This window comes from Rhinolophus ferrumequinum, chromosome 15, assembly GCF_004115265.2.
Source record: "Rhinolophus ferrumequinum isolate MPI-CBG mRhiFer1 chromosome 15, mRhiFer1_v1.p, whole genome shotgun sequence".
NCBI lineage: Eukaryota > Metazoa > Chordata > Mammalia > Chiroptera > Rhinolophidae > Rhinolophus > Rhinolophus ferrumequinum.
In genome coordinates this window covers 22144625-22171329 of record NC_046298.1, presented here as the reverse complement: position 1 = coordinate 22171329, position 26705 = coordinate 22144625, and the positions used below count along the sequence as shown (strand labels likewise).

Here is a 26705-nt window from a genome sequence, read left to right as displayed (position 1 = left end):
TCTTATGGTAGGCATTTTGTGTACTAACTTACTACCACTGACTCCATCCCACTTTCCTTAACATGGTTTCCTTTTCTTTCCTCTTTTTTACTCATTTTTAATTCCTTTTATCTTGCCTTTTTCTTTTCTCACTTTTATAAGCCACATTAAGCCCTTCTGAGGGAAGGCAAGGTGTATATATATAATATATATATATTATATATATATATATATATAAAAACTGGTGTGCGTGGGCAGTGTGCAGGCCTTACAACAGTCCTGTAGGATATGCAGGAATGGAATGATTTTTTCCATCTCATAATTGACAAAACTGAGGTTCAGAGAAGTGAAATATATTGACTTCCTTACCTAAAACTCATGTCTAATCCTAACCAGGCGTTTGTTCCATTATATTATAACCTCTCCATATAGGAGAGTGTAGAGAAGCCCCCAAGAATTACATGCATGCCATGAATGGTTCTTTAGGATTTTGTGCCTAGTTTTGTTTTTTTGTGTTTTTTTTTTAAAAAAGAGGGGTTGAGGGGAGAAGGAGGAGGAGAAGAAGAAGACACATTACTGCATTCTATCAAATTAAGTAGGAGGGTAGCTTATCGTCTATTTTAAGGCAGGAAACCAAACTGCTTCTTTAAAGCCCCATTAATACTAGAACAAGGCATGAACCCAGGTTTCCAGGTTCCATTTGTACTATTCCAAAACACCCTCTGGGATTAAACTATTAAAAAGTGACATGTGCAAGAATTGGACATTTTTAAGAAACAATATGGGTGCCTACACATATCTATTGGGCCTGAAAATACCATTTTCAGCAGTTCCCTTCCTGGACCTGCTGCAGTTCTGTTGAGTTTATTGTTAGAAAATGCCTATTGTGCTGCTTTCTGCTGCCTCTCTGAATGAAACAAGGGATATGGTCAAACCAAATCCTAGGAAACAGTTTCCTTTCACACCCGCTGTAAAGTAGCACTGAGGAAGCTGTACTACAGTGCAGCCCATTGCTGTGAAGCTAAACTTAGGACAGGATTCTGTGAATGGGATTTTGCCCGTAGCCATTTATCTTACTCCCGAAAAGGTTTATGCATTTTCCTTTAGGGTTGTACGATTTCTGCAACCCTTCTCCTCCCTTCCCATTCTAATTTCAAAACAGATTCTTGCAGAATAGTCAGCAAGTTAAAATGATCTGGTAACAGAGATGAGAAATAGCTGTTGATGTGCTTTGGGAAGGTGAGCTGATGTTACACTTAAAAACCTCGAAATCTGTAAGAGAAGTAGTAATAGACTGATGCTACAAGGTAGCCCCAGCTGTTTTCAAAGCCCAGACAAGATAGTTTTTAGCTACCTAAACCCTAGTGTGCTCACTTGTCTTGCAGTTTCCCTCAGAGGATCCTTGTATGTGGGGTAGGATTGGAATCCAGATTTGCTTGCAGGAACTGTCATCTCTATGCTGTGTTTAAGATCCTAGGTCCCACCATACTTTCCCCATAAAGAGTCTTAAAATATTCCATGTCTTTCACTGTTAATTTGTTGTCCAATGATCATTATCAAAATACAGGTTTAAAATGGAAGGCAAAGACTATCAAAACACAGGGGGAAAATGGAATGGCAGGGTGTTGATGGAATGAAAGGCCAGGTAACATTTTTAGACTCTGAGGACACCTGAACATTGATTCGTGTTGGACTTCTGGAAGATTTGCATGGCTGTTGTACCCTCTTGACCCTCTTAACCACCCTGTTACATCAGTTAGCTTTTAAACTATCCCAGTTTGGGAAATCAAATAAAGCTTTAGTGTTCTGTTCAGTGAGATTGTTTTAAAAAGAAAAAAAAAAAGGAGGAGGACCCCTGAAAAGGAAGTGGACACTGTTATCCCAGCTTCCCTTGATCATTTGTGTAACTTGACCAATGCCAAGGGATTGCCTTTGTATTTGCAGGAGCTTGAGTGCCTCCAGGACCATCTTGATGACTTGGCTGTAGAGTGCAGAGATATAGTCAGCAACCTCACCGAGTTAGAGTCTGAGGTAAGCAGCTGGCAGCTCACAGAAGGGGAGTGCCCTGTCAGCAGCCTTTCCTTTTTTCTTGGTTCTACTGTTTCTAGACCCTTTGAGAGTACAGATTCTCTGTAAAACAAAAGAAACCTCGTCAGATTTTATCTGTTTGCTTTATAAAGAAGAATGTTGTGATGCTTCCTGAACACCTTTCCTCATTTCTCCAGTAAAACACTATACATGTAGCCCTTTGGTTTTCTTCATAAATTAGAATTATCACAGTGATTAGAACTTTTTTCCCCCTTTTTTCCTCCTTTAAGAAAAGATAGGAGAAAAAAAAAGATAGCAACTATACTTTAAATCTTTTAATCACATTCCAGAATAACCTAAGCATTCCTATTCTCTTACCTTTAGCTCTTTCAATTAGGTAATTTGGTAATGTTTTTGTGTTTAATAAAGTAAAAGCCTGAGATATCCAGTTAAACATGGAAGATAGAACACATGTGTTTATCCCTGTTCCATCCTGATACCCACTAAAACATTAAAAAATTAAAGTAAAAAAACCTCATAAGCATAGGCATACTTTTTAGAAATGCAGACATTATTACGGAGGAGGAGGCAGCTAAAAATGTTAAAATTGGCTTGTGGGGGCAGAAATCAGGGAAACAGGGAATTGCTTCTTTTTTTCATTTTTATCATAAGTCTTTTAGAACAATTTGAATTGTCAAAATTGACAATACATAAAATCACATTTCTCAGCCAGTTGTTTTTTTATGTTTTTTTTGTTTGTCTTTTGCTTTCTATTTTTCAAAAGTTTATTGCCATCTTTCATTTTCTGTCATCTCCTCTCCCATTCTCATTGTCCCTGTGGGCTTATGAGGACATTCTCGGGTGTGTAAATCTTTAAAGGAAAATGTTACTTAAGCAACTAGTGCTATACAGGGGTTACTCTCTGCTTAAAGGCATTTAGTGTATGTTCCCCAGAGGCAGTGGTTTATCATTTGAGAGGACAGCGATCTGGGTTAGGAGCTTAGAAACTAAAGGTAAGTGTCAGTTACCCCTATGTTCATTTTGAACTACTCAGCTTTTTGGAAAAACTTGAAAGGCTTTATACTCTAGTATTGTTAAATGTTTTTTTCTCCCTACTGATCTTAATTCTGCATCTGCTTCTAGAAAACTTGTCTTTCAAAGTATAGTGGAGGTGCAGTTCTGTCTATGCTGGGGCTATCTAACTTAAAGATTAGAGTAGTTTCCAAATGTATATATTAGATTGTTTTCCCGTCAGGTGCTACTGATTCAGAGAAGGAAAATGCTCTTATCTCCACTCTTGGTTCTTTCTAAGGCAGAATTAATATATTTAATCTTCTACAGGATATTCAAATAGAAGCCTTGCTGATGAGAGCCTGTGAGCCCATAATTCAGAACTTTTGCCACGTAAGTGATGTCTGGAGAAACAAGGATTAGAAATAGAACCAAATTTACTGGGACTCGGGCCCGCAAGTGTGTTGGACTCATCTCTGTGTTCAGCATATGTTACTCCTAAGCGATAGTCAACTTTGAGAAGTTAAAGATGTAAACAGAATCAAGAGGGGTGCCACCATCCTGGGAAACTTTATTTGATTATCCTTTGTACGTTCCCAGATATATGGTGAGCAACAATTGTTGAGATGCCCTTTATAAGAAAATAGGGAAGTGGGAAGCCCTCACTAGCATGGCTAAGTTGCTTCCGATACATCAGCCCAGCATTTGTTAGCAGTAATAGTGGCTTCCCCTTCCAGCTCTCTCCTTGTACTTCAATATTGAGCATTGAGTTCTATTACTTTATTCACTTATTGAACTATCTAAATTGTTCAATAAGTGAATAAAGTAATAGAATCATGAGGCTCTGACAACCAGGAAGCAATGTTAGCTGCCCACATTATGTGTGGAAAGGAGTAAAAGCACAGCATGTACATGTTCTTGTTGGAGCTGCATGCAGGGTGACTTGTGTGTATATTTTATTCCCCAAATGTTTATCCCTTGTAGTTTCTCAGTCTTATTTTGACATAATTTAATATTTTGTACCTTGTTTGCGAAGGCTCTAGAATCAGTCTTGGTTGCATTTTTCATGGACTGGGGTGCAAGATTTTTTCATTAGTTGTTACAGATGAAGGGTAAATGTGCTTTGTCTTCCCCAGGATGTGGCAGATAACCAGATAGACTCTGGGGACCTGATGGAGTGTCTGATACAGAACAAACACCAGAAGGACATGAATGAAAAGTGTGCCATTGGAGTCACCCATTTCCAGCTGGTCAGTAACACCTGGCAAATTCTTCCTGGCTTGGCTGCTTGGGTGGTTATTGAATCCCTTCCTCTTTTAGAACACCAGAGCACCTCCTGTGAAAAGTCAATTTTTTCCAAATATATGTCTTATTTTGATTTGTTCTCAAGAAATGTGGTTTTTATCTGCTATGGCCAGACACTTTGTTAGGCTCCTGGAAAGTCAGTGATAACGTAAGACATAGTTCATACCCTTAGGGAGCATGCCCTCCAGCGGGGATAGAGACAGGTAAACGGGCCTTGCCTACTTCACAAATGTCACTTGCTTTGATAAGGTATTTTAACCTTTCCTTGTACAGTAACAGTGGGATCTGCTGTTTTGTGTTACTGTTCATTGCAATGGCCCAAATATGTATCAATACACTGGACTCTCAGCCTTTTTTTCTTTTAAATCATGCTACCAAAGTCTGGCATTTGAATAAGAAGGTTAAACCATGCTCTTCATAATTACCACCTGTCTGAAGAAATATTTCTGGTAAAGCAAGCACATGCTTCCAGGACAAAATCCAGGCATCTGTGTAAAATTGCCCTCTTCTCAGGGCAGATAGCCTTTAACAAATGGCATTGAGGACCTCCAGAGTGCAGGCTCCAGGAGACAGTGGTGGAACAGACAAACCCGGCCCTGTCGACTACGTTCTAGTAAGAGAAAGACACAAAACAAATAAATACAGTCTCAGGTGGGCCTATGAAGAAAAATAAAGCAATGGAAGGGCTGACACATGAAGGAGAAAAGGGACTTCAGAAGGAGGAATTCGAATAGAAATGCAAGGTAGTGACGGAGCAAACCATGGGGAGATCTGGGAGAAAAGGGGCCACTTGGCTGAGGGAATAGCATGGGTGTAATTGGAATGGCAGGGAACCGGTGTGCCTGAAGCAGAGGGAGGAATAGGAAGGTTGGCAGGTCCTGAAGCCTGCGAGAGACGGGGCAAGTCGTGCAGGGCCTAGAAAACAGGCTTCTGCACACCATGTGAACACAGTGTCACCCGGCACTGTTGGTTAGAACTTGCCACAGAGCTTCTGATCTTCTTTCTCACCATCATTTTTAGGTGCAGATGAAGGATTTTCGGTTCTCCTACAAGTTTAAAATGGCCTGCAAGGAAGATGTGTTGAAACTTTGCCCCAACATAAAGAAGAAGTATGTAGCTTTCAGTTGATTTCATTCTGTTTCTCTGAAGTCCCTCTTAGCTACTGAATGAATAGCCAAGATGTCAGGCGGCCTTCTGCTGTCTGGTAGTATTAGCCCTGGGGTCTCCTGCACACTCCATTGGTTGTGTGGCCAAACGCTCAGATTGTCTGGACATCATCTTTGTAGCTGCTAAATACCACAACTGGTACTAGTAGTTCTGATACGGAAAAGCCTATAGGCTAAAGGAGCATTTTTAATTTTTCCAGGTTCAGGCTATGTAACTGATGAAGCAGACACAGATTGTGTACTTAGAGGAGCAAGTTGCAATGTGAATACGAGAGGTTAGCTGAATTGCTCCCAACATAACTCCATATGTCACCTCTTCAGGGAAGGAGCAGAGGTTTTTAATGAGTTAGAGATCTAGTGATGAAACAAAAACTTTATTCATGTAAGAATAACATCTTAAATGAGGAGAGTGATGAGCTCTCATAGCATAGCTGCCCACATCTTTCCATGTCACTCTTTGCAAAGGCACATTTCTAGAATACATTTCCTCTCATATATAACAAGTTCCTATTTTGCTCAGGTTCCTGTACTTTTCAGAAATGAGTTTCACACTACACCAAAGACACCGTCCAGAGTTAAGAGCAGCCTTCCTCTCTGGTCACGTTTTTAACAAAGCAAGTATTGAACTGTCCTTGCACACATGTCGCCTCTCTGGCCTCCCTGCCAATCAGGAATATAGTCAGCATTTGGGGCTGTGACCCGACTTTTACGACATACACAGTCAAAGTGCTGCTTTTAGAGCTCCCAAAACACAGTGAGCCTTACAGGAAGGACGTTCAGAAGCGTGGCAAAGGGGACCATGCGTTCTGGGAGGTGGTGTTGCCGCTGCCGCAGCCCGGCTCTCGGCCGTCTGACCTCATGTGAGTCCAGCCCGTCTCAGTCTTCTCCTTTCTTTGGCAGAGTGGACGTGGTGATCTGCTTGAGCACCACCGTGCGCAACGACACCCTGCAGGAAGCCAAGGAGCACCGGGTGTCCCTGAAGTGCCGCAAGCAGCTGCGTGTGGAGGAGCTGGAGATGGTAATGCCTGGCGCCACAGCCTCCGGCCCAGAAACCACCGGGGCGGGGACCTGAATGTGGGGCAGGGGAGAGGCCAATTGAACGAGAAAAATAAATATGTTTTGCCGCACGTGACTGGAACTCCAGAGTAAGACTAGCTGTTACCATGTGATACAATCATTGCATCAGCAGTGTCCTCAAGAATCAAGGGTCTCTCCCTTTTCACCCTGCTGTCCTTGCACCAGCTTCATCCTAAAGCCAGTTTCCCTCATGATGGCTGCCTGCAATAACCGGGCCACCTGCCCCAAAATCAATCTGCAGCGTGAAAAAAAGATCCTCCCTTCGATTTGATTGTGTCGGTTTGAGATCTGTGCCCACTCCCTGGTCAACAGCAGTGCCCAGGGGCGTGCCATACACTGACGAGCTGACTGATCATTGAGGTGAAATGGATATTGGGAAATCAGCCACAGTGTGCACGACAAGGGGAAACTTCCTGGAGGTTAAGCCCAAACCATGTTAAAAAAAAAACAGCTAAAAATATTTTTAGTATGTTTTGTATTGTGAATCATACTTATTTCATCTCAGTCTAAACAAAAATTAGTAATGAACACCAAACACCATTAACATCACAAAAGTTGCCTTACCAGATTTTCACATGTAGTGGTAGTGATTTAGTGATAATTATGGAGCTGGCCTAAATGTCCTATTATAATTGAGACTTTGGGGTCCCTAGCTTTGAAACTAGCTTTCAGTTAAATAATAATAATAACAAAAGTAGAAGCCTACATTTATATAATGGTTTTAACTTTCTATAGTGGTTTTCACATCATATTATTTCATCTCACAGCAGTCCTGTGAAGGGGTTGGCGTAGATGGTACCATTTCATTGTGCAAAGAAAGCCCAGGGCCATGTAGCTAGTTAGTGGCAGAACTGAAACTAAATCCCAGTTCTCCTTTTACTTCAGCAGCCACTCTACTGCCACTTTGCTGTGCAGATGTTGTGGTTACCAGACAAGATCCAGTCAACAAATAAGTGTGTAGGACATTTGACATCTCCAGCTTAGAATAACCTCTCTTTTCCATGCTGGTTCCCTCTCATGCAGACAGAAGACATCCGTCTGGAACCAGATCTGCATGAGGCCTGTAAGAGTGACATCAAGAACTATTGTTCCACAGTGCAATATGGCAATGCTCAGGTAACTTCTTGTTGTTATTTTTTAATTATAAAAGTAATGTTAAGGTAATATTTTAATAATTAATTCTTTGCTGGTGGGATAGGCTTCATCACATCCTATCTAGACTAATCATCTCTTAAGCTACACCAGACTTTTCCCAAAGTTCTTCACCTGCATTCCTCTTTGTCTCCTATTTATTCTCTTCCTTCTTTCAGGTTACCTTGTCTACCTAATAACCTCTTAATGATCCTTCAAATGCCTCCTCCTCTCTATAGCTTTCCCAACACTCTGCACCTCCAAAATTAATTACTCCCTCACTATGTTCCAGTTGCACAGAAGTTCTTAACTAAAGGTCACACAAGGATCACCTAGGAAGTTTTTTTAAATACATGGAACAGGGCCCTACCCAGAATCATCAGGAATGAAGTGCGAGTGATTTTCAATTTTTTTTTATTTTTTTAATGTTCTCCCAGTGATTCAGCTACCTCTTCTAGTCCAGGGCACTCGCACAGCGTTTTCCTGTGAGATAATGGCTTCATTGTCTTCTTGTATCTACTGCTGCTGGCACAAAGTCTTATGTCAATCTGATTCTCTTATCTGTGCAGTGAAACTCTCTCTGCGTTTTCTCCTTATCATTAATAATCCGTAATTTCACTTCAGTGTAATTAGGTATGGGTTTTTGATTGCTTTATTCTGGTTGTCTCTTTCAGTCTCAGAATTCATATCTTTCTTCAGTTTTCATTTCTAAGACCTGTAATTGGTTCTTTTCATAACTACCTATTCTTAATTTTTGTTTACCATTTCCTCCTTTATTGTTCGAAGGGTATTAAATACGTGTTTTAGTTGCTCGATTACCTTTTGCCCTCAGATATTTGGTGATTCTTAGTTGTCCTTTGAGGATTTCATAGACATTTTGTGACTATGCTATAGCCCTAGCTACTACAGCTTCCCATCTGCTTCCTTCATCATTTACAGATGGTATAGGGAAAGGGAGATTTCAGGATATACTTAATCCACTATCTTAAAATCTCTGCTATGGCACTTTATGCTTGTTTCCACTCATATTTTTTATTGTAGTTATGTGTTTCTATAAGTTTGCCCTGTGAGACTATTCAGCAGGGGTGAGGACTGGGTCTAATTCATACCTGGCATCTAATGCTGTGTTCTCATGTGGTAAGTGGTGAGTTGAACTGATCATCCTAGCTTGTGCCTATTGTCTAGTCAGGGTTATCACTCTAGGGAAGGGCAGAGAGCCACGTGTGCTCCAGAAGGAATCTTGACAAGGAACGGCTCTAGACAGCAAAAGAAACCAGGAATCCTGAGATGGTTTCCTTCCCTTTAGAGTTTAGTACAACCTGCTATTCATCCATTATTCTTATTCAGTTTGGTTTGATACTAGCTCTGAAGTTGTAAATCTATAAATGTATTCTCCTTGGGAAGGAAAACCTGATTCCTATTACCTAGGAATTAGCAATGGAAGGTATTTGGATAGAAAAATGGGAGATCCACTAAAATCTGAATGCTTCAGTCAAAATACATGGATAATCAATCCCGGATACACCCCTTAACTTGACCATAACTGTTACACCCTAGATTATTGAATGTCTGAAAGAAAACAAGAAGCAGCTAAGTACCCGTTGCCACCAGAAAGTTTTTAAGCTGCAGGAGACAGAAATGATGGACCCAGAGCTAGATTATACGCTCATGAGAGTCTGCAAACAGATGATAAAGGTAAGGGGTCCAAAACCAAGGGCTGAGCACAGGGTAAGTAAAATTACCAGCATAAACTTCTTTAAATGTCAGAACAAATTCATGTAATCTTCCCATTTCAACCTCTTTATACGGCTAAGATGTTCTCAAAGTCTGACCCCAAACCAGCAGCATCAGCATACCTAGGAACCTACAAATATCTCGGGCTCCACCCCAGATCTCCTGAATCAGAAACTCTGGGAGTGGAGTTTAACAAGCCCTCCAGTTGATTCTGATGCATGCTTAAGTTTGAGAGCCACCGAGCTAAGATAACTGACCTCACTTTGACCTAGGCCACCAGTAAATAGGTGTCCAGTGAGTAAATGATTGGTTGTGGGGGCATTGAGTGCTTGCTGACTGAGAAAGCCACCATCAGATGTCCTGGTCATCCGTCCCCCTCAATCGAAAGGCTTGTCTGTAAGTTCTTTTGCTTCATTCACTTCTGTAGTGAACATTCTCCCTGCAACAGGGCTGACGATAGCCAAGGTGTCAGGCACTGGGTTGATCTGTATATGCAAACACATTAAACTTAAGGTTCTGACCCCTTATTTCAGCTTCTCTTTAAAATAAAATGCTACTTTTCACCCTATCAAGTAAGTCCCAAAGAGTACTGTGGATGTTAGAAATCTCTTTAGCTGGGCCTGGTAGAATTGAGTCCTCTACAAAAGTGGAAACGTCAGGCTCTGATTTGAGGGAACTTTTTGAGGTAAGATTTCGATCACTTTATTAAAAAATCAATCAGCAATCCACATCCCCATATTAAGATATCAGTAGACTATAATCAGCAGATAGAGATGGAGTTTATTACTAGTCCAAAATGGAGCCCTGACTTCAAGGACACTTAACAAGTGTACAGGGGCTAGCCCTGTAGTTAAGGGATAAACCGGTCCTTTCCCCACTTCCTGTTCACATTGGTTAGTGGGGAATTCCTAAGTCTCCCTTTGGGATGGGGTAGATAGGGCTTGACGGCTACATGGCCACCTGGCCCATTGTTATTATATTCATGCTTAAATAACATTTAAGCTCATGAGATGCCCTGTAATGTAACATAGCATGAAGGTAGGGAATCAGTGCTATGCCAAGTAGGAAACAGTGAGGTGAGAGAAAGAAGTGTAAGAACTACAGTAGAGAATAGGTAAAGAACAGGGAACTTGAGGCCAAGTGCTTAGCCTTTCTCTTATACCAAGTGATACCTTCAGGCTGCTGCTGTCATAAGTTCCTCAATAAGAGTAATACAGATGGTGTTAATTGCCATATTTGGATAGCTTTTTTAAATAAAACTTTGATTCTTTGCAGAGGTTCTGTCCAGAAGCAGATTCCAAAACCATGCTGCAATGCCTGAAGCAAAATAAAAACAGTGAATTAATGGATCCCAAATGCAAACAGATGATAACCAAACGTCAGATTACCCAGAACACAGGTAACATCTCAGCGTGGTTTTCCTGGTTCCGTGCTTAAATAGAATGAAGTGGGCATGTACTTGCTTAATTGAACTATAGGTGCTTTGTTGCTTGGGAATTTTAAGGGAGAGCCTGGCTGTAAGCAAAATGACTTACTCCTTCCTTGAATAGTACCCAGAAGAACGGAATGAAAGTCATATTGTAGAAAAGGCTGAAAAAATAGAAAACTACTTTTGAATGACGTACAATAAAAATCAGGGCTAGAGTTCTTGAAAATTCTAGAGATTTAATAAAACTTCTTCCATGTGGCAGAATATATGGGTAATCTGTTTTAGAACAGAGAAATTTCATCTCTGAAGTTGCAAGACCTGGTACTCAATGGACAAGATGAGTTGGCTGTTTTGTTGTCAGTATTTTCATGAACAGCTGGTATGTGGAAGATTGCTGATGTCTGCTTGATTTTTGTGAAAACTGCTTAGAATATCGGTCTCCCACGACCCTGCAGAGCTGCTGCAGATTAGAAGGATTTCTGAGGGTCACCACATCTACACTTGCACCAAATTTGATTAGAAACAATATAGTGAGGGCTCAGTAAACATTTAGTGAATAAGCAAATCAGTGTTTTATTTGTGGTCATTGATTTAATACACCCCTTTTTGGAAGGTGGATCTCTAAAAATTTGTGAATCCAGTTGGAATATTTTATCATGTACTTATTTTCTGCCCTAGATTACCGCTTAAACCCTGTGCTGAGGAAAGCCTGTAAAGCTGACATTCCTAAATTCTGTCACGGTATCCTGACTAAGGCCAAGGATGATTCGGAGCTAGAAGGTCAAGTCATCTCTTGCCTCAAGCTGAGATATGCTGACCAGGTAAACTGGCCTGGGCTCTCCAGATAGGTGTATTAATGGAGCCACCACTATTCCTGGCAGTTTTTATTTTGGAATTTCCTTAACTTGCTCCTACTTTCCCAAAGCCTTTTCCCCAAGCCAGGGGCCAAATAAAAAGTTGAAGTTGTCTAATAGGCTGACATATTTTCCTTTTTGTCACTTATAGCGCCTCTCTTCAGACTGCGAAGACCAGATCCAGATCATTATCCAGGAATCTGCTCTGGATTACCGACTCGATCCTCAGCTCCAGCTACACTGCTCAGATGAGGTAGGATTTGGGTATGAAACTGCTTGTGAACTGAGCTGGTCAGAGGAGTGTTTATTGGAGAAAAGTTCTTTACTCTTTCCCTAAGCCCTGACTCCAGGCTTAATTGAAGGCCCATCTTCTAGGCTCTCCGTTGTCTGAATTCCTGGTTCTCTGTAACACTGAATGAGACTTGGCACCAGTCCTGTCACTATACAATGTTGGTTCCATATTTCTCTACTGAGTAAGAGCATTCTCTTACTATGTCTACATATAGTTTGTTCTTCCCTTCTCCATATTCTGATTGTCAACCCAGAACACCCCCAAGACTTGTCAGAAAGCTAGAATATCTCCCATTATAGCTCTAAAGAAGTGCCTGTCCTTGGAAATTATTTGACCTCCTAGCTAGAAAAGGCCATGTGGAGAACCTTGTTCAACATGGGTGAGCTTTTGGGGATCATGGCTAAAAATATTTCAAAAAAGCTTACTCAGAGCTGTTCAAAGAAGGTTAAATTTTTAGTCTGTATTGTGGGCTGTGTTTCAGAACGTGTGTGTGTGTGTGTGTGTGTGTGGTATTTCTAAATTGTGAGTCTGGGTTGACTCTGAACCTCTTTAAATGTCAAGCATTTGCTTTTAGTATTTTACTTGGCTGTAAAACCTTCCTCCTGTGGAATCGAGGAGTAAGTAGCCTCTGTGACCAGTCCTGAGATAATCTGATTCAAGTCTCAGGGTTGACAACATAAAGATACGTGCACTGACTCTGTGTCAGTCCTTATGAAAGAAAACGGAGTTTGGCTTCTCGTTCTAGAGGGAGGGAAGTGAAATCCACCAGAAATCTGTTTGAGAAGAGCTCCAAGCTTGTGTGGGAGGATCACCGTATTGGCCTGTTACAGTGACCAAGGTTCCTGGTGAGAGCAGGGTGCCCTTGTTTTTTGTGTGTCTCCTGAACAGATCTCCAATCTATGTGCTGAGGAAGCAGCAGCCCAGGAGCAGACAGGTCAAGTAGAGGAGTGTCTCAAAGTTAACCTGCTCAAAATCAAAACGGAAATGTGTAAAAGGGTAATCACCATCAATCACCGTTTTCCCCCGACTTGCTTTTCTCTCCTTTTTCCTTTTAATGCTATAGTCTGCATTTTTAGTAATAAAATCTAAACCTTCCTTCTTAGAATTCTGTGTTCCTTCTTACCAAACTTTAGTTTGGTTCTTGACCATTAATCACCTATAACTTAAATATCCTTTCACATGTACTAATAATTATTTGTGAATGTCTCATTTCCATGACTAAACCATTGTTTATAGGGCTCTCTGAATGCAATACCAACGCCAAATGTCAATTCCAGTATTACCATTAAGTGTACTACTGCATTCCTAAAAATCAATGAAACTAAAAATTTAATTCATTTCAGAAACATCAATAAAAACAAATTTATCAAAATATGACAGCTAAGCATACATTATCTTGCAAAATTGAAAATTAAATAATATATTTGATCTTTTTTTAAGAAGCTTTATCTTGTTTTGAAAAGTGTTCAGTGATGTCATTGTTGAGTCAATGTGAATACTGTATGCAAATATTTTCATCTGCTAGAAATGTTTCTAATTTCTCATGATCTGAGTTCACTAAAAGCTAAATATAGTTATTTTCCTTTACCATCAAATGGTCCCATCTAACTTTGAGGAGGACTTTTTGAACAATATTTGAGTTTTGTTTTGGGGGAGTTTTTTTTTTTATTGTTGTCTTACAGGGACTACACTCTTTCTATTGAGAGCAAACTAATTTTTATTTAAGAAAGCATTTCCAGCCTGTCTTTACTTCCTGTAATTTCATCATGTGTAATTGGAGGGTCTGCAGAGTTGGTTTCAGTTCTATTATGTTTATATGTCTCTCGTTCAGAACTTTTTAAAATTCAAATAAGAATTATTCTTGCAGTAGCATTATGCTCTGTCAATTCTTTTTTCCTTTTGAGGATAAGGAAGGTAAAGTGAAACATTTTGCAGATATTTACCTTTGTTTGGGAATTTTCATATAGCATATTACTCCGATTTTCAAATATCACATTTTAACACTTCTTAAAATAACAGAATAACTAGAACACCAATACTAATATTTAGTATTTAATAATACTGCATACCAGAATGCCAAAAACCCAAATCTGATCTTACAATTACCTGCTTTGCTTAGCAAACAGCTTTGCATATCCTAGCTCCCCAAGTGTATTCATTGAATTAAATTGAATGCTAAAGATCTGTATTCTTTGCATCATCACTACATTGCTGCGTATCTCGGAATAGGCTCTATTGTTAACCCTCAGCGTTCCCTCCTTGACTTTTTTGTTTGTATCTGAAGTATTTGTAGACAACAGACCTGACGCATTTCCTCTGTAAAAGCTCTCTCTGTGATGATCTTCCCTTCCTAGGAAGTGTTAAACATGCTGAAAGAAAGCAAAGCAGACATCTTTGTGGACCCAGTTCTTCATACAGCTTGTGCCCTGGACATTAAACACCACTGTGCTGCCATAACCCCTGGCCGAGGGCGTCGTAAGTCACTGTGTTCGCTCTGATCCTGTCTGAACTGTCTCGGGAGGAGCAAAGCCTTTCTCTGAGGCATCAATTGCAGCTACTCTGGGAGCCTGTTTGATGCTGGAACTAGGCCTTTGTGGCAAAATAAACTTAGGAATAATCCTGCAAGTTTGAACTGATCTAGCTGTGACCTGTCAGGGAATCGTAAGTTAAGCCATCGTATGGCCCTCTTCCCCAGCGTGTCCAACCTGGAACAGCTTCATCAGCTTCCCCTGTGGCCACATTGGGCTCAATACACAGGTTCTATGTGAGGTAGAACCTGGGCAGGTGTAAAGTTGTTTCTGAGTCATGCGTGCCCAGTAAAAATAAGAGAGATTTTAAGAGAGACTCTGGACAGCTGACCTTGGAAGTTAAATATCATTATTCTCCGTGTTAGATCTTGGATCAAGTTTCCTAGAATGGGTTTAACTTTGTTTAGCCTACAGATCTGAATTCTCTGGTGGTTAGATACCCTTCTCCCCAACCTTACAGAAATTCTTCTGTACGGTTTCAGATTCTTTATATCCCTTCCCTTCCACAGAAATGTCCTGCCTCATGGAGGCCCTGGAGGATAAGCGGGTGAGGCTACAACCTGAGTGCAAAAAACGCCTCAATGACCGGATTGAAATGTGGAGTTATGCAGCAAAGGTAATGACCAAGACAATCTCCTGAAGTGGCCATCTCTTCTGTCAGTTTCCCAATCTCTTCAAGATACTTCACTGGTCTTCTTGTCCTTGTTCTGAGATGGGCTGTCAATGCATTTGAAAAACCTGTCCGTGTACCTTTAAGCCTCCTTGGCCGTCCGTGAGCCTGGAGCCACTATGCACATGGAGGCCCTTTGCATTGGTCTGTGTCTGCAAGGCTTTGCCAGGACCACTGTTTTTGGCCCTCAGTTGCCTGTAGTCCACCACTATAAAGTGAACCACCTAAAGGAAGGATGACTTAAGCCAACCATGTAAAGAGAAACTACGCGTAGACATCATTCCATGGGAAAAGGAAGAAATCAGCCACTCCTGTCATATAGCTTGTTTTCCTAATTTTACACAGTCTGTAGGAGAATAATATGTATGTGAGACTGGTCCTCAGCTAGCCTGAAACATAGAGAATAATAGGATGAAGAAAGACATCAGAACTACACTAGTGAAAGTGTATGGTACCCAGGCAGACTTGGGCTAGGGAAAAGTTTTCTACAAAAATCAGCCTCAGTGAGAAGAATGATAACAGTTCTTCTCGTGTAGGCATTGCTTTGTAGTTTACAAATTACTTTGAAGGCTATATTATTCTCATTTAAACCTTGAAACCCTACAAGGTAAGTAGAATGATTGTATCCCCACTTTATGGTAAAGGGAAACCGTGACTTTAGAAATTATGACTTGCCCAAGGTGAAAAAGTCAAATGTCTAGATCCATGCTCTTTGTATCTACCTGCTCAGGGATAGACATTCCTTAGATGAAGAGAGTAAACACAAGGACCCCCCTCCTTCTTGACCAGTTCCTCATGTCACCCATGTGCTTAAAGGTCAAAGGTAACTGGCAAACGGGAAAGACCACAGGAAGTCTTCATACCTAGCTAGACATGATGGGCAGGGACCATAGCTGTCAAAATAGCGAGCACACCTCTCGCCCCTTCTCCCAAGGGGACAAAGTCAGCTTTGAGGCCCGTGGTTAGAAGAGGCAGCAGAGACACTAAATTAGTCTTCTTTCCTCACCGGTTTCTACTTTTGAGCTACTGAGCATTGCTTCAGGGTGACTCCACAGCTTGTTTTGTATTGGCAAATGTTGACATTGAATTCAAATTAATGTGAAGCCTCCTGCTCTGCTCTGTGTACACGGGCATGAGCATAGCAGCAACCCAGACATCTCTGGGCCAGCCCCTCTCAGGCACCCAGGCTAAGGTGAGACTCAAAAGAACAGGCTCGCGTGCATCTGGGGAACCTTTCGGTCCTGATTCTGCCATAGCAAGCTACCATAGAGGTGCATTTGAGAAAGCAGTGAGGGAAATGGAGGATGAAGACTGGTTACATTGTAATGTCCACAATGGGAAGTCTGTTCAGTCCACGTCCCGTCATGTTTGCACTTTGGTTTTGATGTAAGGGAATGCTTATGATATAATGGTGAGTGAAAACAAGTCAAGACACAGAATTAGCATACAGTACAATTTCAGTTGTTTTTAAAAGGGAGCAAACATGATGAAGAAAATAAATCAGAATATGTAAGAACCTGTGACCGTGTGCAATCCACTAAACCATCTCCACCACTTGGGCTTCTGGGTCTTCATCTATAATATGGGAGTAATAAAATCTACTTGCGAGGATTGGTGTGAGGACTAAATGATTGCAAACATGTTGAGCCCTTTGCCAGGGTCCAGTCCTCAATGTGGACTCCTTGGTTGGTGGTGATCAGAGGCTCTGATGAGACTCTTCCTCTTTGGATTTGTATTTTCTAATCTTGTGCAGTAGATATATATCATATCGCGATCAGGAAGAAAATTTGTAACTCTGTGTTTGACTTTCTTGTCCCTTGCCCTCTTTCTCCAAAAGAAATGATGTCAATGAAAGTAGGAATTGAGGGGGGAGGAGTTCGAGCCAGCCCCGCCCCCAGCCCAGTTCTCTCAGAGGGTGCTACTGCTGTGTGTCATTCCAGGTGGCCCCAGCAGATGGCTTCTCTGACCTCGCCATGCAAGTGATGACATCCCCATCAAAGAACTACATTCTCTCTGTGATCAGTGGGAGCATCTGTATATTGTTCCTGATCGGCCTGATGTGTGGACGTATCACCAAACGAGTGACACGTGAGCTCAAGGACAGGTAGAGCCACCTTCACCACCAAAGGAACCACCTGTCCAGTGCCCAGTTTGTACAGCCCTCCTGTATAGCATACCCACTCACTTCGTCCTTCTCAGAGGTGGCACCAACACCCATGGTAGAGCAGCAGCAGGTATGCACTGCATTGTCCCATCTCAGACTCGCCCGTGTCCGTGGTGTCTCCCTCCCTTCGATCATCTGTGCAGCGTCCGCAGCTGGCCACTTGGGTTATCGCCTTTGTTGGCAAACTTGGGTTTACCTGCCTGTAGAAAAGTCTCTCTCATACCAATGGAACAACCAGTACTTCCAGAATCAACTCACCTGACCTGCAACTCAAATGAATTTTTAAAAAACAAAAACAAAAACAAAAAAAACCACCAAAAAAAGGAAATTTTTAAAGAAAGAAAAAAATGTATATAGTAACACATCTCCTCCAGGCTTGATTTGGGCAGTGGGGTTATTTCTTCTGTATGACTGTGTAAAACGAAGGCAGGACATTAGAGGGGAAACATACCACCCAATATGCTATAACTGGGATGTGTTGCTCATTTCTCAAAAGCACCTTTGGGTCATGCTGTGCCATGGACTTCACCAGCCTGCTTTGGGTCCTCTTTTCTTCTGCTGAAACGTGATGCCTTCTAGTTCCCGCCCTAATAGAGCCACTGCTGGTCAAGATCCCAAGGCCATGGGTATTTCTGTGATCTCCTGACCTCAGTGAAATAAAGCGTGAGCCTCCTTAGGCCAAGGGCAGACAGGTTGGGGAGGAGAACCAAAAGTGTGTGACGCTGGTCAGTCCACTGATGTGCATCGAGAGGCTGGCCCCTGAGTCCCCGGGCAGCAGGGTCCCAGGCCAGTGCAGGGCTCAGTGGCAGTGGGTGGGAATGACCCTGCTGGGGTAGCAGTAGCTCCAGACGTCCTACCAGGAGGAAGTGACTGGCAGGGAGGAGACTCAGGGCAGGAAGGAGGAGCAAGGGATTGATTCACTTTGCTTTATTTTTCAGGCAACAATGCAGGTCAAAGATAATGGCTTATAAAGATTTAGCATGGTCTCGGTATGATTGGCAGTCCCACCTGACCTTTCTGCAGGCCCAAGGCCACCTTCCCAGACAAACTCTTTTCTGCCTCTACATGGAGAGGGCATGGAAAGTTACTACATTAAAACATGGAGGATTTTCTCCGTTTTTTTGGGTTTTTTTTTTTTCCCCCTTTCTGTCCGTTTGCTTCATACACCCACTGTTGGAGGCATTGGCTAAATGTTGTACTTTGGTGATTCATCAGTCTTTCCAGAGTCTGAGCTTAATGGAAGCAACATTCCTGGCAATCCTCCCTCGGCCTCCAGTGTGGAGGTGACAGGCTCGGAGTATAAAGAGGGAGGAGTGCAGGCATCCTGGTTCTACCTGGCACACCTGGTCTTGAGTTTGGGGCAGAGTCACAGTGGCTGCACAAGAGGGCGGTGTGTACAGTAGCCGTTATATTTATATAATATATATTTTATTAACCTGTTAGATGTCCACAAAGTATTATAAATCATGTGCCTAAAACTGTCTGCATAGACCATGGCGCCCTTCCTTGCCCTGTCCCTCCTTTGCCACCGTCCTTGCTGTGCCGCCGGACCTACGTAACGTTTTTCTTTCCTGAAATGTGTTCAATACAAAGTGCGTCAGTTTGTGGATCAGTTGATCCAAAGTACTCCTTGTCTAACCTGACTGATGTATATTTGAATACTGTGGTTTTTCTTTTTCTTTCTTTTCTCTTTGCTGCCCTTCCTGGAGGCAGTGGGTTCTAGAAACCAGCTGTATATCCCCGCTGCCTAGAGTACTGCACGCCACAAGGGGAGCCACTAAGTTGTTAGTCCCCTCAGTCCTGCTGTTAGGGTCTTCCTGATTCTCAGCAGCTGCCCTGGGATTCTTCAGTCCCATAAAACTTGAAACTTGGAGTCCGAGCAGCACCCCCCACCACCACCGCTGTGGGAACTGAACTGAGCTGGTCCCGGCAGTCCACCTCCAGGGTTCCCACCTGGGTGGTGTGAACTACTGTGGCTTGGGGTTGAGAAGCAGGGATGTTCTCTAAATGCAGGCCCCCACTGAGGTGTCGGGTGTGGTTCACAGGATAGGAGTAATGTTCACCCTTTGACGACGGGGGGTGGGGGGGTACCATTCTCATCTCTGCAGTCTCCCTCTAATATAGGTAAAACTTCATAGTTTAGTCTCGATATTTCTGTCCTTTCTTAACTGAGAAAAAATCCCATTCATTGTCTGCAGCAAATCTGAAAGTTTGGAAAGGAGTTTGATTCTTGAAACATTTGTCACTTTTAGAAATGGTCAGAATAGAAGAGATAACTAACTACCAGTATCTTCAATTGCTTGTTGCCAGAAAGCCTTTCCCCATCCTACTTGGAATAGTTTTATATGACTGGTTCTTGAGAGTCCAAGCAGTGTCCTGAGCAGTTTTCTACGTCCAAGAGTTCCCACACCATCTGAACCTGCAGCCCACGGTATCTATTCTGCACTGCATTAGGTACAGCAAAACAGGTACTGGGGCACCTCTGCTCATAGGCCTCATGGTTCAGCCATGAGTAAATCCGTAGTCAAGAACTAGTCAAGAAGAAGAAACCACGGCCCAAGTAGAGGAGCTGATGACAGACTTTGGCATTTATCTCTTCTCTAAGCAGCAGGTAGAGTTTTTTGCCAGGGCTAAGGCTCAGACACTTGCTGGAAATCACAGTAGCCAGGTGACACCCCTGGCCGTTTAGCTGCCCCCAGTGTCTCAGGGACCCCACTTCAGAGTGCTCCACAACACTCCAGAGGCCCCAGGAGGTCGGTCTCCTGGGCTGGAGGCACTGCGTGTGAGAAATCAGAGATCTGGCCCAAATGTAAGGGACGAGACTGACTGCTCCCTGTCCCAGAGCATGTCCCGTAGATGGAGGCTCTGGGAGTGAGACTACCGTGGTGCGTCCCTGGCCTTCCTCTACTATCGCTCTGTCTCAAGAGAAGCCTGCTGGCAAGAGGCACCAAGATGGGAGCCGTGGCAAAGGCGTGAGTCCTCTGCATTCCCTGGAGGCCCTCTGCCAGTTCTGTGGATCCACTCAGCTCGTTCTGAGCCAGTGCGTCCTTAAAAACGAGGGGAATTCTAGTATTTAGTGAGCAGGTGTTGGCTTGAATTCGCTGCAGGCCTTTGGCGATCTCACATCCTGCACTTACTCTTCTGGGGGACAGTGAGTGGTTCTGCCAGTGGGGAGAGGGACATTCTGCTTTCCTAGAAGATGCAACAGAAAATTACGATGAGGTCTCATCTCTTCCCATTTCCTGCGATCATGTAATAGAAGAATCCAGTGGTAAAGAGGCCTGTAGCGTCCATTTACATTTTATTGGACAAAATGAAAAGGGAGTTATATGCTGACTTCCTCTGCCTTTCCAAGAGAAGACTTCTGGAAATGTCTCCCATCTTCCCCACCTCCAGGCTGTGATACTACTTCTAGCCCAAAGATCCCCTCTATAGTGAGTCATCGGGGAGTTAGATTGCTTCGTGGGGCCTCCTTTCTTAGCTGGCCTCAACCTCCTCTGAGAAAAGACCTTTGCCTCCCATTTCTTCCTGCCCCCACCAAAAAACAAATGTTCTTTGCATATAACTTATGCTGAGTAATCAGATATGGAGAAGGAAGCTAGAATAGGGACCCTTGGTAGCCAGCCAGCCCAGCCTGACACATTCAACCTAAATTTTGGCCATTGAACAAAAAGAAGTATATGGCTTTTTGAATGATGTGCATTTTGGTATGTTTACTTGTATTTCAGATTCTTGTGAATGTGAAAAACCTCAAAAATCCCTTTTGTTTCTCACCGTTTGGACAGCACCTAAGTGGTTCTGTAAAAAGCAGCACTCCTGTGCCCTGGGTTTCTCCCGGGCCTTTAGGGACATGCCTCACCCCGGTCACCTCCTCCACACTGGTCTTTGATCCCAAAGGTCCTGGGCCCAGAGCTGCTGTTCTGGCCTGCTTCGCTCTCTCGTTTGTCTTTGGCTGGCCGCCTCTCTCCACTCCTCGTGGTCCACCTCTCCGCTAGGACCAGAGTCCCACGTTAGGGCCATCAGGTGTAAAGCCGAATCCCCCTTCCTGCCCAGATTTCAGACAGCAGATAAGTCATTAGCAAACCCAGACCCACTCTTCAGAGTGACAGGTTCCCCCCAAGCCATCTGGTGAGATCACTGTGGAGACCCAGTGCTTACACTGGGAGCACCGGTGTGGGACAGTCTGCTCGGGCTGGTGGTGACAGGATCCTGACAGTGCTTTCCCCTCCTTCCCCCTTCCCACGTTCCACCACAGTGCACAGGCAGGGACATTGGCATACGTGCAGTGGAGAAACCTCAGAGAGTGCCTCTATGTTCTGTTTTTGCCTTCTGCTAACGGGGAATTGACATGTGTACCCAGAGCCCAGTAGGCCCTATGCCAGACATACTAGGCCAGGGTGGGTGGAACAGGTCCCCTGGTCAGATGGCAGGGCGCTGGATGGAGCAGCTTCTCCCAGCAGTGTTCCCAGGTCAGTCCGAGAAGGAAAACAGACTGCGCAGCAGACACTGTGTGAGATCTTAGGCCTTTCCCTTTTTTTTAAGAAAGAAAAAAATTAAAATTAACAAGCCTCTTTTGTAAATGGTTTTCCTTTCTATGTATAAAGTCCCGGCAGTTCCTTGTTTTTACATGTTCATGCTGTGTAATTTTGAGATGTTACTGAGATTCTGAACATAATGTGCATTTTTTTTTCTGTACAGATGAAATGGGAGAATTTAATAAAGAGTTTGCAGGTTTTTACTTGTTAAATCTTCTCTGTGGTGACTGGGAGGATTCTCCAACCACCTGCTCTGCTAGTAGATGTCGAGCTGTGAGCACTGACTGAGCTTCTCACTGGCACTCACAGCTTTCTGTTAGGTTTTTAGTATTCTTGGCTAAGTAGGTCAAGCAGAGTAAGATCATAGAACTTTTAGAGGAGACATGGAAGTCAGATCGGGGGTTTTCTGACTCTCAGGCTGGTATGTCCAGAATTATGTACCCTACTAATGTGTTTAAGCCGTGTTCTGAGGCTCCTTCCTGGGGAGGCCCCCTACCCAAAACCTTCCTATTGACACGATACATGGATGGTGCCTGGTCTAGTGGCCGCCTTCCCATTTAGGCCCAAAGCTAGACAGCATTTATTTTCTGTGCCCTGCCATGTCCCCTTTTAGTCAGTCCTTGCCTGGCCAGTCCTCGGGTCAGTGACGGTTGTGACACCCTTGCTGAGCCTTTTCTTCTACCTCCTCTCCTCTCAGCAAAGCTAATTTGCATCTGGGTGTTTAAAAAGTAATAGCTTAATGAATTTGCACGGTAGCAAAGATTTCTTAAAATCGTAATGTTCATACTAGGATTTGAGTGATGGGATGTTCAGTGAGGAAAGAAGAGTAACCTGGGAGCCAGGGTTTCTTCTCACTCCTCAAATCCATTTCAGCAGCTGTCGCTTAAGAGGTGGTGGGCCTGGGTATAGAGTGGAGGCCGGGAGAAGGTGAAGATTGGAAGGAAGGGGGAAGAGGGTTTGGAGGCCTTTAGGGTCCCCCTCTACATAGGGAGCTCTGGACAGCTGTCAGCCCTGAATGGGAAGAGTCTGGCAGCAGGTGTTTTTGAGTTTCCTGGAGAAGCTGCCTCTTTGGTGTAAGTGTGGGAAGTGAGGTTCAAGGTTCAGGTTTCCCTTCCCGGGACCCCACAAGGGAGAAGTGACTCCCAGCCCAGCTGCACTCAGCCCCTCAAGGGGGGCTCAGCAGCAATGGGGAACATGCCACCCTGCAGAAGCATCAGCAATCTCAGAATGAATCGCCACATCCCAAATTTGTGTTTGTGATTTTTCTGGTAAAAGATCCTTGACCAACTTCAATCCTCAGGCATTTGTCATTAGTTCTCAAAAGGGACTAAGAATAAAAGGGGTTTAGCCAAAAGGGGGAGAACCTTAGACCATCCAACTCTCCCACTTGGAAGAGTGAGGTGCAGAGGGGGAGGGACCTCGCTTTCACAGACAGCTAACTAGCAGCAAAAGGTCGTACACTTTCCCCTCTGACCAGCCAGACTGACTTTGGCAATTGTGTGACCAAACTAAAACCCCAGCCCAGGCTCCGGGTGGGGACGGCTCACCTGACCCCCAGTCTGCAGACTGGGCAAGCCTCCCGTGGGAGCTGTTGGCCTTGGTCCTGGCTTCTCACCTCCTTGCCCCAAACAACCCACAGCACAGCAGTATCTTCTCAAATTCCCTGTATTTGTGGAGAAACTCAAAAGTCTGGGAGAGAACAAAAGGTACAGCCTCGGAGGAAGGAGGCTAGAGGCAGGAAGGAGAGGCCAGGGCAGGGGCAGTTCCTCGGAGGATGTGAAAGCTGCTGGGGCTCCTCCCCTTGCACTACAGGGCCCTGGCATCTTCCACCTGCCTGCATCCTGGAACGGGGGGCTGCTCCCTGAACCTCTAGCGTAAGGGGCTCAGTAGGGTGGGCAGTGATTCCCTCAGAGAGCAGCCAGGGCCAGGCCACAGAGCAGAGGCGCACACAGCAGCCCCATGTAGCAGTAGGTGACACAGCGAGGGTCTGTCCCAGCTCTACGAGAGACAGGCATAGGGTGAAAGGTGGGCCCACCCAGCTCTCTGACACTGCATTTTCATGGGCTTATCCTCACCACTCTGCCTCCTTCCTAAGAGCTTTTTCTCGCCTACTTTATCCTTCTAGAGGTTGAGTTATTCCCCATTCACAGATGGAAAAGTTAGACTTAAGTTTTATAAGGGCAAAGATGGATTGGACGGGTGTGGTAAGTAGGTGGGTGGGTCTGAGACCAAGACCAAGACTCATCCGCGGAGCACAGAGGGTTGGGGGCACAGCCAGGACTAGCCCCAGGTGCTCCTGACTGGGTCTGCTCACTTCCCAGACGCTCCAGTGGGAGGGCTCCTCTCCTCTCGGAGTGGCACGTAGTGTGTGTTCCTGTCCTTCGAGCCTTAGCACAGTGGTCCTTTCGCTCTAAATCTTGGTTCAGTGTCTGACCTAGCCTTCTAGACTCCCTCGTGTTTGGACTACGTTCCAGCCATCTCTGCCCTGGCAAATACTTAGTCCTCCATAACTATTTGTTGAATGGGTCAGTTTGACAGGGAAAAGTCATGTCTTCGCCACCTAGGGGGTCCTAGGTCCTAGGTCAATGTCTGGGGGTCTGTACCAAGGGGACTGTCTCCCGTGTAATGCGTCTCGGTCCGATTCTCCGAGTCCATGCCTTCTGTACCCTACGGAGAGCAGATGCCCTTCCAGTAACTTCCCTCTGCTGTATCTCCCAAAGGAAGTAAACAGGCATTCAGCACAAGAGAGCACAGAAGCCAAGAGTGACCAAGTTGGGTGTTAGGACCTCCCCAGTAGCTGGTCCCACCATGTTCTTCAGGCCTCACCTGGAGGCAGGGGCAGAGCCAGAGTGCTTGGCCACACACAGCAGTGCCTATCTTGACCTTCTGGGTAGCCAGGGAGGTTATCTGAACGTCTTAAGTGCCGGATGGTTGCATCAGGAAGACTGCAGCATAGCCCCTGGGTCCTCTGTGCTCACCTTGTCCCGGGGCAGGGGCAGCCAACACCCGAGGCCCCACTTTGGTGCAGGCCTTGGCAGGTCACAGACATCCCTGCCATGTCCCGAGGCAGCTGCAGCCAGCTGGCCGTGGGATCCCCAGCTCCCCCAGTGAACGCCTCTTCCTGGTGTTGGTCTCTTATGACCCAGGAGCCCCTCAGAGGGTCAGGGTCGTGTCCTGGGGCCGCACAATTCACGGAAGGGAGGGCCAGAGGCTGGGATGAGCAGGCTCAGCTGGGGTGGCCAGAGATCTGGACATGGCATCTCAGCGGTGGGCAGTGAAGGGAAGCAGGATGTCATCCACCACCAGCAGCCTCTTTCAGACCCACCCATAGTCCTGCTGCATCCCCTTCCTTCCCAGGGCCTCTGGAGACTCTCTTCTTCCCTCCCTTGGCTGCCTTCCCTTGCCTTTCCCAGAATCTACTTTGCCCCACAGCTAGCCTTTTAGCTTATTCTGCAGAACATGAGCTCTGAGCTTACCACATGCACCTTCCTACGGAGCAAAGGAAGGGAATCGATTTCATGTTCTTGATCAGGCTTTCCTTCCAGGGCATAAAAATCTGGGTTTAAGGTGTCTGTCTGTGTCCATCGTCAAATACTCCTGGTCAGTTCCCGCATTAAGAAGCTTGAGCGTCCACTCTTTTGAGCCTGCCTTCTCTCCTTCCCCCATCAACCGAAGCTTTTCCAAAGGGGCTTCACCATCTACACCTTTCTTCCCAAGCCCACAGTCACTCGCCTCATTGCAGTCCTACACATCAAGGTCCCTGGCACCCTACACCCTCAGACTCACCCTGATAGAGCAGACAGGTATCTTCCTCAAAGTTACACTGGCCTGAAAACCACATGGCGCCGTAGGAAGTGCCCTCATCAGGGCTGGCATTGCCCACGGTAAGGCGTGTGGCATTCTGGGCTGGGTCTATCTCTGCCAGGAAGCAGGTGTTCACACCCAAACCATAGGTTGGGGGAGCCCCTTCTTGCTGACTCAACAGGAAGGTGGGGCCATCCCCCATCAGCTGCTGGTACCGAGACAAGACAAGGGCCCTGGCAGGGTTGCCCCGTACCACACACCAGATGTGTGGGTGGCCTGGTCCACTCACCAGAGAAGGCTGAGGCTGGAACAGAGAGGGCTGGAAGACCTCTGAGAAGGCAGAGAGGATAGAGTCAAAATAACTTTGTGGCCATTGATTAGGCATTTACTCTCAGCTCAGACTAGTGTGAGGTCTTTCTAGAGTGCTATTTGGCAATACCTATGAAAATTGTTCATCATACCCTCTGATCTATTTCCATAAATTTATCCTATAAAAATAACTTAATTCATGTATATTGGTATACCTACAAGGATGATTATTATAACAGTCTTTATAGTAATGAGAAACTAAGCTATAATTAGAGCAGAGGTTAAATTTTAAAATGAGACACCCATATGATGCAATATTATGCAGTCCTCAAAAAGAAAAATGTAGAACTTCCACTTCTGGGTAGGATAGAATAGGTTGTAGCTGCTTAATGTTCCCAGTGAGAACAACCAGTAAAACCAGTGAAACAGATGATTTTTGTGGTTTAAGAGAGTTGTAGAAGCACCAGTAACGAGGGGAGTTAAGATTGTGAAGAAGGGAGAACCAAGAAGAGCCAAACTGACAGTCTGCAGCCATTTTCATTTGCCAACTCTGGCAAGAGGCTGAGGATCCAGGTTTTCCCCAGGCAGAAGACTTCAGGTGGGACAAGAGAAATTAGCAGGGTTTTTTTGTTTTTTTGGTTTTTTTTAAAATAGTCTCACAGCCTACAGTGACAAAATTGAAGGTTTGA

General features: G+C 44.4%; 1 protein-coding gene across 1 annotated transcript in view; it reads left to right on the top strand.

Annotated features, from left to right (window-relative positions):
* GLG1 (golgi glycoprotein 1) overlaps window positions 1–21916 on the top strand; it is a 105991-nt gene extending 84075 nt beyond the window's left edge. The window contains exons 13-26 of the mRNA XM_033127553.1: window positions 1924–2010; window positions 3349–3411; window positions 4155–4268; window positions 5344–5432; window positions 6390–6507; window positions 7590–7682; window positions 9255–9392; window positions 10707–10830; window positions 11539–11681; window positions 11866–11967; window positions 12895–13002; window positions 14361–14481; window positions 15044–15150; window positions 17145–21916. Of these exons, the coding sequence (XP_032983444.1) occupies window positions 1924–2010; window positions 3349–3411; window positions 4155–4268; window positions 5344–5432; window positions 6390–6507; window positions 7590–7682; window positions 9255–9392; window positions 10707–10830; window positions 11539–11681; window positions 11866–11967; window positions 12895–13002; window positions 14361–14481; window positions 15044–15150; window positions 17145–17312 (1575 nt within the window). The 3' untranslated portion in view covers window positions 17313–21916. The remainder of the gene's footprint in view (window positions 1–1923; window positions 2011–3348; window positions 3412–4154; window positions 4269–5343; window positions 5433–6389; window positions 6508–7589; window positions 7683–9254; window positions 9393–10706; window positions 10831–11538; window positions 11682–11865; window positions 11968–12894; window positions 13003–14360; window positions 14482–15043; window positions 15151–17144) is intronic.
* Window positions 21917–26705: the final 4789 nt, after the last annotated feature.